The sequence below is a fragment of the Lipophrys pholis genome (genome assembly GCF_963383615.2).
Source record: "Lipophrys pholis genome assembly, chromosome: 11".
Lineage (NCBI taxonomy): Eukaryota > Metazoa > Chordata > Actinopteri > Blenniiformes > Blenniidae > Lipophrys > Lipophrys pholis.
This window is the reverse complement of record NC_137631.1, coordinates 23977610-23991138: the sequence shown is the minus strand read 5'-3', so window position 1 is coordinate 23991138 and position 13529 is coordinate 23977610. Positions and strand designations below refer to the sequence as shown.

The following is a 13529-nucleotide window of genomic DNA, read 5'->3' as shown; positions in this document are numbered from 1 at the left end:
ATGCACCGTCCCCTCCGATATTCCTTCTGTTTAAAAGCTCTTTGTGTGTGCGGCCGGGTCTTTTCATGTCCCCATCATGCTTTTTGTGTCTGAGTAAATCTCTGTGTACACACGGCAGAGGCCGAAAGACTGGAAGTCGAGGCGAGACGGAGAAAAAGAGGGAGCGAGGGTGGGCGGTTTGGTGTGAAATCCAGCACGAGTGTGTCAGCTTCATTCCTCTATTCTTAGTCCGTCGTTCCAGTAAGTGAAGTGTGAAACAGGCTCACCTGAACACCGCTCCTCCTTCTCCAAGCTCCAGATGTTTCTTAAACATTATTTTTCTTCTTTTCTACATTCAGTTTCATCGGAAGAACTTGCAGTAAATATTTGATGAGGAAACAAACAATACACCATATATGAAACACGTTAATCTATTTTCATACGGGTTTTTTTGCACAGCATCTCGAATACTTTCTATAACCATCATGACAGTGATTTGCACTCTGCCAGTGTGTTTATTCTCTTTCCAACATCCTAAAAGAGCCTCATGGAGGTTTTTAGGATTACTTTGGTCACAGTACTTTGGTTTTTCTGTAAATACTTTAATAGTCGTGTCGAGTTTTTCAACAACCTTTCAATCCTTCCTTGGACACCGAACAAAATACACATAACAGCCGTTCAGACCAACATGTAGCAGTTTTTTTTCTTCCTAATTTAGCAGGTTAATTATTTCGACAACTACTTTGCTGGAGTAATGAGCATTTCTTCTCAACAGATTTTCTGCCCAAGTTGCATGTTTTAATGTACAGACTGTAAAAGCTTTAGACAAAAAGAGCAGAAACACACTTCTTAAAACCAACAACATGCAACTATAAAAACAAAACAGACTTGAATCCTTTCACCAAACAATACATTTTTCAGTCATAATGACACTGAGCACCCTAAAATGTGTTCTACAAACCAAATTAGTATAAAATAAACACATTAATTTCTTTCGAGCCTCAGTTGAGGCATTGACTTTTTAGCTTCCTCTCTGGTTTTGTAACCTCATCTGCAGCATGTGTGAGGATTTGCATGATATTTCCGTGTCTACCAAAGCCATGGGGAACGTACAGTGTTTTTCAGTCCAATGCTCGAACACAGCACTTTGCATGGCCATGCCGAGACATTTTGTGCCGAGAGGCAGTTAGAGACTCACTAAAGCGGGGCCAAGGGCCAATTCACCCGACTGACAATGAGAACACAGACTGTCAGGAAGCAGTGGAAACATTACTTTGCGTGAGGAAAGAAAATGATGACTTGACAACTGGCTTTAGTATTTCAACCTCGAAGGTAAAACCGCTTGATCCAACAAATTGACGGTATTATTAAAAACAACAACATTTCCTGATCTCTACAGCGTGAAAATGTTTACGTTTATGATCAAACTGATGCGTTTCTCTTTATTTTCCTCACGCGTGTGGCGCACAACCTTTTTAATGTGAGCTGCCAATGCAGCAACATATTTGGCCTCGTCGCGGATGACCTGGCAGCGAGTCACCGAGTGTCATGCGATAAGTCTGTATGTGTGGGTGTGTGTCCCATGTTGTTTTGCAGCTTTTGCAATTACAGGGTGTGAAGATGGGAGAAGAGAGAGTGATCATGCAACGGCAGCGTACCTTAGTATTATACTCCTGTGCATGCGTGCACGCGTGCGTGCGTGCGTGTGTGCAGAGAGATAATAGAGCAGAGGGCTTTTGTTTTCACTTGGTGAGTAAGAACAAAAGGCCAGTAACGTGCTTTATCTCCACCTGCTGATGTCACACCTGAAACACACACGCACACGCACACGCACACACACACGCACACACTCTTTTTCAGTTTTCCATTGCTTTTTGTCCATGACTTTGACGGTCTTTGCCCATTTCTGCGTCACCTTTTCAAATTTTAAAGTGAGTAGAAATTGTTACATGCTGTGTTTTTTTTTTCATTCATTATTTAAAATTGTATCAACATCCGTTTCAATCATTTATAGCCACAAAAACAGACACAATTCATCTGCTGTACATTGAGACAGATCGCACTTTGTCTCACATATAAACTGAAAGAGTTTCAAGTTTTTTTTTTATTTTGTTATAATTTCGTCAATTAATGCCACCTGGAAAACAAAAGAGAAGAAAAACATCAGATTGTCAAAGATTTTGAGATATTGGATTTTTGATTAGGATCACTAATAAGATAAATTATCCAAAATACAAAAACAAAGGAGACATTTCAGTGTATGAGTGAGACTCTGATATTTTGAAAAGTGTCTTGATTGGAATCTATAGTATAAATGAATACTTCTATGTCTCTTCTGTCCCGCTTGGGGATATGGCGCAAGTATGGAGAGCAAGGAATTTCAAACATCAGGGTCCCACACAACTTCCTCCATCTCTTCTTCTTTCTCGGCCTCTTCCTTTACCTCTGTGATCTTCCTCTCCGTTTCAACGTGCCCTTCACTCAAACTGAAAGAGGACAACACGACGTCTGTGTTCGCTCAGCAGAGTTATGATGGCTTTGTTGTTTGCTGTGAGAAAGGCTGCTATGCGTGATGCAGAGCGGAGAGCGTGAATCAAGGCCGAATAACGTGATGTTCACTCCAGTGTCTTTATCATGCTGGCAGCTTTCCTGGTGCCGCATCGCTGAATACTTCTTTTCTTTGGACCGTTTCGTGATCTTCTCTCATCGAGGGTCACTTTGTGGCGAAATGACGGATAGGAAGAGCGATGTAAAGAAGATAGAAATAAAGGAAGGAAAGAAGGAGACGAAGGGAATGAATGGAAGAGGGGAAAGATAAAGAAAAGAACTTGGAATAGAAAAAATTTGTTGAGAAATGAAAAGATGGACAAACAGAAGGAAGATGGGGGGAAAAGAAGGAAGGACGAGTGAACGTGAGACAGAAAGAAGAGGAAAAAAGGAGGAACAAATGAGAAGGAGGGGTAGACAAGAAGACAAAACGATAAAAGAAGGTATGAAAGATAAGGTAGGCAAAGAAAGAAAATAAATGGTTAATGGAGGAAACAGTAAGTAAAAGGAAGGAGACATAGAAAGAACAAATTAATGATGGAAAGAAAGAAGAAGGAAGACAAGTGAGAAACAGAAATAAGAAAAGAAGGAATTGCAGAAGAAAGGATGAACAGTTAATGTAAAAGAGAAAGATGGAAGGAGAAGAGAGAATTGTCTGTGACTGGGTGGTGACTCACACGCACATGCACACACACACATACATGCCCATTGTGTGAATAACAGACACACACACACACACTTACAGATGTTTGTGACTGTAGTCCTCACACGCAGCCTGACAGCCACTGATGTAACATTCTTCTGGATAATAACATAATTACTGCGTTAAATCAGCCGGTGCCTTCAACTTAACACACACACACACACACACACACACACACACACACACACACACACACACACACACACACACACACACACACACACACACACACACACACACACACACACACACACACACACACACACACACACACACACACACGCAGGCACGAAGGCAAATTCTTGTCTCTCTTCATTCCTTTGTCACTTTATGAGTTTTGTGCATCATTCCTGTGTGTGTGTGTGTGTGTGTGTGTGTGTGTGTGTGTGTGTGTGTGTGTGTGTGTGTGTGTGTGTGTGTGTGTGTGTGTGTGTGTGTGTGTGTGTGTGTGTGTGTGTGTGTGTGTCACACTACACATGTGGGGGGGAGGCGCACAAGGCGCAAAACACTGATACCCATTGTGTTCACACACCTCGTGGGCACTCTGTGTGTGTGTGTGTGTGTGTGTGTGTGTGTGTGTGTGTGTGTGTGTGTGTGTGTGTGTGTGTGTGTGTGTGTGTGTGTGTGTGTGTGTGTGTGTGTGTGTGTGTAGTGTATTGTCGTGGGTAGTTGGCATTGAGCTGAATGAGGGGCAGTGTGCCAACACATCCCTCCACATCTGCGTCACACACTGTGTGGCGTCGCACACTCTGCTTCTCTCTGAGACACACACACACACACACACACACACACACACACACACACACACACACACACACACACACACACACACACACACACACACACACACACACACGCAGACCACTGCAGACACACACACAACATAGGAAGTGTCTGATAGCCGAAGGCCCTGTGAACGTATCGGCGTGTGTTACAGCTTAGCTCAGCAGTGCTGTCAGGTGAAGAAAGAAGAAAATAGGATCAGGCAGGCGGCCCCAAAGAAAGTTGAGCTTGTATTTCACAAAAATGCAAACATTCTCCAGTGACTGACCGTAAAAGTGATACACGCTTACTCCCAAAGCTGCAGCTGGTTGCTGCTGTCAGGTGAAATCCTCGCCCACAGCCTTGAATGGCTGTGTGATCCACTGAGAGAATCTGGAACAATGAAAAATGCTCCAGCCAGAATTCAAACATTAACATCATCTTACGCTCCAGGTTACAAATATATTCAACTCTTTATTTAATAGAATGAATTTAACTACAGATCCAAAACCTGTTTATTTTTTCTTATTGAGTATCACTGTCAAATGATCAGCAGTGAGAGACACAAATGTTTACAAATAATCATAATAATACAGAAAATAGAAGATAACTGAAAGCATGGTGGGGTAGTGTTTTTACTGCACAAGAAATCCCAAATTGATCGTTATTGAAATTTCAAATTGTGCAATATGAGAAGCAGAAAGCCAAAATATTAAGGAAAAATGGGCAAATCAAAAAGTCAACAAAATGTTTCACTTCTTAAAAAAAACGACATTGTATAAATGCAAGCGAAAGATCACTGATATAAAGACAAATCTCCAAACAAACATATAATCATCTAGTTAAGTGTTCGCATTGTTGTCACTCAATACTCAACTTAATTTATATATATTGCATGTTAACCTGGTGTCGTGCAGCTCAAACTGTTATTGCAAAGTGTAGAAAAAAAAATTGTGCCGAGGACCCGTAAATAGCTTCAGCCTCAAGTAGAAGAATCTGCAGAGCTACTTTCAGCTGCTGTAATGGGCGGCATCAAACTGAATGGGTCAAGGCCGAGAACTACTCACCACTAGATCACTACTGACAGTAAGGCGCGAAAAAATACAAATTACACTTTCAGAATCCGTAAGAGAAGTCTTTCTTTAATAGTGATCAATGGACAGATGAAACTGATGAGAAACTTTGTGGGTCTAAAATGCATCAAGTTCTTTATTGAGTTGTCCTGCTCACCTCGTACTTACACATGCCAGAATATTTCGCCCATATTTGATCATTTTCAGGTTTAGTCATTTCTTTGATACAGTACTTACTTCCAGTAGCAAAGCAGCCTCGCCACATGATGACACCTCTACCATGTTTTACAGTACGCAAGCTGTATGTTTTCTAAAAAGGGATTTATTTTGTTTCCATTGCACTCATGGTGGAAAAGTTAAAGATGAACCACCCACGGGTTTTTTTCAGCAGATCCACAAGCCCTTAAAGAACACAGACCGATACCAATGGAGAAGTTGCAGAAACCCATTTTTTTCAGATGTGGGCATTGTGTGGCCCCACAGGCCACATGCAGCCTTTTGTTTATCCCTCAACTGCTGACAAAGAGGGGGCAGTTAAAGAAAACACTCTGACTCAAATCACATTTTCTGTAAATGATGCATGCAAAAACTGCAGCATTGCTTTGATTTTGAAGGTCGCAGCTACTTCAGCCGTACTCATAGGTTTACGTTTACTGATTGTTGCTGTCTTTAAGTAATGCAAATTTGTTCACCATCATCAGGCACAACATGTACAGAATTAAAAGAACCTGACTGTTGTTCAACAGGAATTTATCAAAAAACTGCGTACAGATTGTTAATGAGAGGTATAATTATATTGTGGCATGGCCCACCACGATAATCCTCGTTTTTTAAATCAGGCCTTGTGAAAATGAATCGCCCACCCCGGCTCTTAGTGACATTTGAAACCACTGCACAACAGTCAGAAGTCATGCAGGCAACTCAAATACTCGAGTACTACAAAATCAGCATATATTTGCTTCTGGTGCAGTTTCACAAAGCATCATAGTCATCCGTCCCTTAGTCTGCAAATGTTTTGCATGGATGATAAATAAACAGAGGTCGGTACACAAATCCTCTGGTGTGGTCCTTTCGACCAAAAGTAGGGCAATTTTATGCCAAACTCGGTTTTATAATCAGTCTGACTTTTCTCTGGTTTTCCAGCCTGCGTGTTTTCTTTTTCTGAAAGTGTGCTGCAGTTTGTGAGCGAGCGTTCTCCTCCCGACTTCACGTGTGTGTCTTCGTAAATGGATGTGGGGGTTGACATGGTTCTCTCACAGAGGAAGTCTGTGGTCGGGCCGTTTCTACATATTTTCCCCTTACACACACACACACACACACACACACACACACACACACACACACACACACACACACACACACACACACACACACACACACGCGTGTGTGTGCAAATGAAGCTTTCTTTTAAAAAGCACCATGCAGCTCCACAGATGTGGAAGCCATTTCTCATGCTCCCTTCTCTCCCGTTTCACACACACACACATAGACACAAATACAGAAAAACATTCACTCGCATAAACACAAAAACCCACAGTCTCTTGGGGTGCGGTCTCCCCTGCAGCCCCGGTGCACTGTGGGTAGCTGCGGTAAAAGAGGTCCTGTGAGAGGCTGTCCAAAAATAGCCTGGGTAAAAATGCAGGAACGTGGAGCTCGCTCAGTGTCACACAGAAAAATCTAGTCATCTCTGTGTTTTTATGTGCATTTTGGATGGCGAGAATTTGATTTTGTTAGTTTTATCCTAAATACTTGCTTGCCCAGATAAAAATACGATGTAAAAACGTTCCAACCTGAGAAGAATACGCCATCTGTTTCATTGCTTCTTGTCTCATTATGAAAATCTGAGCGTGATCTTTAATTTAAAAAAAGAAAAATCTTTTTTGAAGGATGTGTTTGTAGATATGTTGACAGAAATAAGTTTTATTTATGTCAAGTGAATGTATATCTGTCAAATAACAATTCAACATGCATTTCAGTCATTTAGAGATGATTTCTTGTTGTTTTGTAACTGAAAAGTTAGAGAGTATGAGATGAATTTAAAGAGTGCGGGTTCAAAGCCTCGATGTGCATCTTAAATAATCATCTAATTCAAAGAGTCAGTTCCTGGTTTAAAAAACCTGTTTATGTGTTATATAAAGATTCTGAGGTTCTCTTTAAAGAAACAGGTTCAGTATAGTCAGGTCTATAGAGTCCAACTCCAAAAATCCCTGTCTGTTTTGAAGACTTCCGCTATAACTGTGAAATATTTGTTTTATTTATTTTCTCTTAGAAATGACGTTCAAGGGCCAAAGGTGCTTCTATGGTTTTTCTACACACACACACACACACACACCTTAAAATGTCATGTTAGAATCTCTTTTCATTTCAGTCAGTTTTAGTCCAGGTAAGTTCTTTATGTGTCATTTATTGTCTTGGGCAAAATACAAGGATGATTAAGCTCACAAGCTTCTCAGAATTGTATATATTTGGTTAGAAAAGGATATTTTTTTGTGGGGTGTATAACTGAACGTTCTAATCATACAGACGTGAACATACTTTAATGACTTTAGGATTATAATTCATCTTTGATTGAAGTTTGAATGTCATTTCGAGTGTCCTCTGTTGTTTTGGAAATCAAGCGCATGATCGTCTATAAAAATTAATATCATACATATTTCATTAGATGAGCAACTTTAGGCTAATTGTTTCGTCTTGGTGCAACCATTTACTAAAGTGTTAAGTGTCCCTGACCTGTTTCCGTTCTGGAAAAGCAGCTGTTTTTTCGGGGAGGGGGGGATGACCTCCCAGCACCAGACAGACAGAGTTAGCAACTGGCTTGTGAACAAAGCGAAGCACCATATTATTCCCACGAGCTGCTGGATATGTAAACAGAAGTGAAAGGAGAATGACTAATCAACCGTTTCATTGATGTAACTCCACGTGTCACTCTGCATCTCGTAAAACTGTTTGTTGTGAATTTACTATTACTATTGTTGCTATTTTAATATTTGGTCACGGCTTATTTTCAATGACCCTGGAAATTTCGGACGGGTAAATAGTTTTGTAAAAATATCGTCAGACTGACTGTATTTACTTGGATTTGATGGCTGTTAAATTGTGGCTTTTTCCAGTATCCCAGTATTACTTTTTGATACTTTTGACACGTTTTGACACTGAAACTATAGATGTCGTGGAGACCACTGCAATGACTCATTAGTATACAAAAACAAAGCTCTATTTCTCTGCTTTCTGCAAATGTTTTAATTGTTTTAGATATCATTTTCTGTATGGGAATTCTGCACACCAAATCCGGCAGCAACAGGAAAGGCTTCAACTGAACGCTGCAGCCTCTTTTTTTTTTTCACATTTTCCAGCTCGGCTGTCTGTTGATTGACATCAGCAAGCTCTCTCATCCATCAACCAAATATCGCTATTGCCGAACCTAAGGAGAGGGTTGCAGCGGGCCTGGCTTTTTCTACAGCAGCTGAGACAGTCCAGCAAATCCAAACAGAAATGTCTCTGTGATCCTACAAATGCGAACATTCCCTCACCTCATGAAATTACACACATGTGGCGCTTTGCTTTACAGTCGTCCTGGACTTAAGCCATATGTAACATAACCTGGAGAACAGAAACAGACAAAGCCCGACCCTGCCCTGTCTGACGGGCCAACATAGACTGGGATTACTGCGCTGTGCTCAGGATACACGCCGAAGTCAAAGTAGTTAATGAAATACAAGTAAGCACAATGAGTCCCACTACTATCACTATTATCTCACCTTCTGTCCTTCACTCTAATTCACAGACAAAACAACCACTGTACAAGGCCAAAAACATGGAGAATGTAATGTTCTGTTCTTTACATAATATCAGACTTAACTGATTCCACTTGAAATCTAAAGAACATGACTAATTTTCACATAAAAGAGTTAAGGAAGGGCTTAAAGCTGGGCAGGATTTCATTAGTGTCCCACAATAAAAGAGCAGGAGTCTTATTTAATCTACGAGTGTGTGAATAAGGTCACTGGACACAGAAAAAAAAAAAGCCCTGAAAGCAAAATAAGGTCAAAACACAGCTCACGTGCAATTTGCACGTCTAATGCTCAGTTGTTGCATCGGTGTTGACGTAGTTGGTGGTTGTTGCTGGTTCACAGCAGTTAAGAATGGGGGCAGGGTGAAGATGTGCCCCCTCGCTCTCCAACACTGAGCTTCCTATAATTCTCGAGAAACAGCCGACAGATACTGAGTTAACGATCAAGAATGGTAATCTGTGCATGAAAACTGCAGGTCATGTTGAGCTGCTGCTCCGGCCTGAGGCGAACGTCTAACCACTGCATGGCAAATCTCTTTCGCTATGAGAGACAGAGAATAGATCCCCTGTGTGACTCTTAAAAACTGTCTGATCTCAGATGTGATGTTTTGCTGAACCGTCTCGAAAGGTTTCCATTCGCGTTGAAGCGCTGATTTCAGTTCTGGCTCTTGTCGCCTCTCTCTTGTTCTCGTTGCAGGTTTATTTAAAGGCTCCTATGATCTTGAATGGCGTGTGTGTGATGTGGAGGGGCTGGATTGACCTGCAGAGGCTGGATGGGATGGGATATCTGGAGTATGACGACGAGAGGGCGCAGGTAACTCAAGGCATTTCGCACAAACGCTCACCGCTCAAGAAAAGAGGCGACTAAATTCCCTTTTACTCGTGTGTGTGTGTGTGTGTGTGTGTGTGTGTGTGTGTGTGTGTGTGTGTGTGTGTGTGTGTGTGTGTGTGTGTGTGTGTGTGTGTGTGTGTGTGTGTGTGTGTGTGTGTGTGTGTGTGTGTGTGTGTGTGTGTGTGTGTGTGTGTACGCAGCATGAGGACGCCTTGGCTCAAGCGGCGTTCGAAGAGGCCCGGCGCAGAACCAGAGACTTTGAGGACAGAGACCGATCACACAGAGAGGATCTAGAGGTGAGAGGGCAGCACCCGATAGGCCAAGCAGAAAAAAAAAAAAAAAAAAGACCGATCCGCTTCCTCGCTAAAATAGATCCAGTCTCGCAAAGCCAGTCCAAAAAGGATTTAGTCGTAAATAAAACCCCTGCGATTAGTCATTTGCACACTCAACCCAGGAACCGGGTTATAAAAGTTGAGTGACACCGGAGTAACTGTTTTACCTCAAGCATGTTGCGCCTCTCACCGCAGTCATTATCACTGCTGGGTGCATTCTGAGCAGCGACGTCTCCCACCTGTTACCGCCCTCCACCACTGGTGATTCGGCGTTGTCCTGCACACTATTACCTCTCTGGAAGTCAGCAACATTTGATATTTGTTTATATTTACACACTACGTATGTTTTTTTTGGGTTTTTTTCTGTCACTGGAACTCAACAAGTTCCAGCACATGTAGAAAGACTACGTGGTGGTACTCCGTGGTATTTCCACTAAGTCAGAGGTTTTCAAATTGTGGAGCTTTAGTGGTTAAAAAAAAAACCTTTGGTGTGGGGGTATATACATTTTTTGAGAATGATAATGACAATAAGTGGAAGCTAAAACTAGTTACTTAATTAAAACACCTTTTTAGAACTGGGATTCAATTTAGTGTAATTGACTAAATTAAATAATGTAAAAAACTTGGTTGCTGTTACAAATAATTGCTGATTATATAAAGATTAAAAGCCTTTTAAGTTGTTTTTTAATCATCTATGTATCCAAACAGTTTATAACAATTACATCCTATGAGAAAAACATCAGGAATAAAAAAGGGCTATTTATAAGAGATTCAAGCTCTGTAAGAGGAGGCTCCTCCCACCACCTCATCTTAGGTTTTAGCTCCAAATTGTTCTTAAGTCTTGGGGTGGCTTTGCGAGATGTGATTTAGCGAAATGCAATAGCAGAACAGCTTTTATCATTCAAAGTTATAATATCTCAATATTGGACATTTTCATAGATTTTGCTAAAGTGCTCAGGATTAGATTATGTACAGTTATTAGTTGCTACTTCATTCTCAAGCATATTTAATTTTTCCTGTGTAATATACACATATTTACATTCATCTTTTTACTAAGCTACGTCATCAAATCTCTAGTATGTCTTTCTTTGCTTAGTGCTTGGATTGGCTAAGGGTTTGTGTGATGTGTGCTTGTGTGCTTTTTTTTTTTTTTTTTTTTTCATTTTTCTTTTTTTCTTTTTGTTTTTAATTATCTAAATATTATGTCTCCAATCTGAACCTTAGGTTTAGTGCATGATCAGTTTGACAATACATCGAATCTGATATTTGATTTGAATTCATATTAATGAACTATTATTGAGTGACTGATTCAGTTTTGTCACGTGTCCCGAAAGCCTGCGAAGGGAAAGTAGTTTACTCCCCAGTAAAAATTTTAAATAAAGAATACAGATCATGAATAGATTTGTGATTGATGTTTATTATAAGTACACTTACATTTATTTCTGGATTTGAAATATGAGTCCTGTTGGAAAAGCTCATTTTCACGTACATTTACAATCTGCAACTCAAACCCAAAGTGCATTGAATGAGTGGAGACGAACTCGCTTTCCCAGCAAGGCTTTGGGGAGATCAGTGACGCCCTTCGTAAGTTGACGCCCTCCGAATGAACCACAAATTCTTATTTTTTTAGGACCCTGTGGTTTCTAAAATCTGGGACTGATGACACACAGACAGCCAGCAGAAAAGAACAGGGTCTGTGTCCTTCATTTTTCACCATCTATCACACTGTCATGCACTAAACCACCACCCTGTGTGTGTGTGTGTGTGTGCATATGGGTGTGTGTGTGCGTGTGTGTCCACCTGTTTCATTTGTGAACGTGCATTCTTGTATTTGTTCATTGTTCTGTGTGCGCAGGTGTCTGCTTGTTCTGTTTTTTAATCATTATCATCTATACCTGCCTTTATGTGTTCAAGGATGTGCATGCAATTGTATGGCTTTGTGACTAGAGAGTACAGACGGAAAAAAAACAAAAAAGCATGACGTGACTCGTTTGTAACTGGCTTGCACAAAAAGGAAACGGCGCACCAAAGCTTTGCAGTACATGGTCCTGCAGAAGAGAAAATGCAAGGACGAGAAAGCGAAGAGGAGGAGAGAAAGAGATTCTATCGAAGGTCATCTTTCATCCGACTGATCTCATGTTTCTCCCCCCGAGGCTCCAAAAGAAAAAGAAAACCTCGTGTCTGCTGCTGCTGAATCAATATAAATACCATCGCCATCGTCCAAAACACTTGCCGTGCCACTAAAAATTATTTCGATTCCCTGAAAATGGGCTTTGTATCCTGAGTTAGTAGGTGTGGTAATCTCCTACTGTAATGATTTAACCAGAGTTAATGCCTGTCAGTAGGTTTGTTATCTCCTCACACATGAAAGCCAAGCAACCAGAATAATTCACAATTCTGAGAAATACACACATCCGATTCATCTATAACAGGGAAGCAAGAAAACCAATGCCTTCGCTTCATAACTTTATACTAGAGATGGAAACTGGGCGGCCCCCTTCCTGTGGGGGCAGCCGGCCAGTTTTGACCATTTATGATGGGAGTAGGAAGGTCATTCAACCACATCCATGAATTGAAGTTATTTCTTGATTACTGTAAAACCCAATGCTTTTCAGTTTGGAAACTATCAAACGAGCGCATTTCTATTCAGTTCAGTAAACCTACGTGAACTCTTTAAAAGAATGCAGTGCGGATAATAGGGACCAATCACATGCAATCAAATGTTTGGATCTGGTTCAATTCAAACTGCATCAACTGTGTTCAAAGCATAAAAACGGCAATATAAAAATGCATACATACATACATACATACATGAGCTTAAAGAAAGTTCAAATGTAGAATTTTTTTGTACTAAAGACAAACAATTAACAGATAGTGGGAAGAAGAAAAACGACTTCGAGAATTTCTGTATATATTTAATGAATAATCAGAATGTGGATCATTCCAGAAAGTAAGAATTATCAATTTGTTGATGTGAACATTCAGGTAATTATTTAGTTAATTGTAAGAATGGGTGTTTTTGTAGTTTTATGGGTTTTTTTTTCATTAAATTAATAGCTATAATCCTCATGTAGACTGTCGTTTTGACACAATTTGGCCGTCTGGCTGTGAAAGTGAACTCATTGTGGCCCTCAGTGATCAACGCTGCCCACTCCTGCTTTAAACTGCTTTAAACTTAATCAGCCTGCTTCTATCTAACATTATAATAAAACAAAAAGCTACCCATCAGCTCCTCTCAAGCGTGTTTCCTTCACCTTTGAACGCTTTAGTGGACTTTAAAGGAGCAGTACAAAGAATTCCAGTAATGTCAGTTCCGTGCATTAGATGGCGGTAGTGAGTCATTGTAGCATACAGTTTGTCTGCAGTCTTTTATATTTCTGTCTTTAAGTCAGAAATTGTCATCAGATGATGCGGTTGTGGCTAACTGGTTAGCTTTCTAACTACATTACCTATACCTAATAAATAATAATCACTTTTTTTTTCTGTTATTAGCAAATTGAAAAATGGTTAC

The 13529-nt window shown here is 40.5% G+C and overlaps 1 protein-coding gene across 4 annotated transcripts in view; it reads left to right on the top strand.

The window, feature by feature from the left end:
* cbfb (core-binding factor subunit beta) overlaps positions 1-13529 on the top strand; it is a 37355-nt gene that overhangs the window by 15987 nt on the left and 7839 nt on the right. For 2 of the 4 annotated variants that reach the window (XM_080475956.1, XM_080475955.1), the window contains exons 4-6: positions 9552-9668; positions 9887-9982; positions 11649-11710. In XM_080475956.1, coding sequence (XP_080332082.1) covers positions 9552-9668; positions 9887-9982; positions 11649-11678 — 243 coding nt within the window. In that variant the 3' untranslated portion in view covers positions 11679-11710. The remainder of the gene's footprint in view (positions 1-9551; positions 9669-9886; positions 9983-11648; positions 11711-13529) is intronic. The other 2 variants (XM_080475953.1, XM_080475954.1) reach the window with 1 other exon arrangement.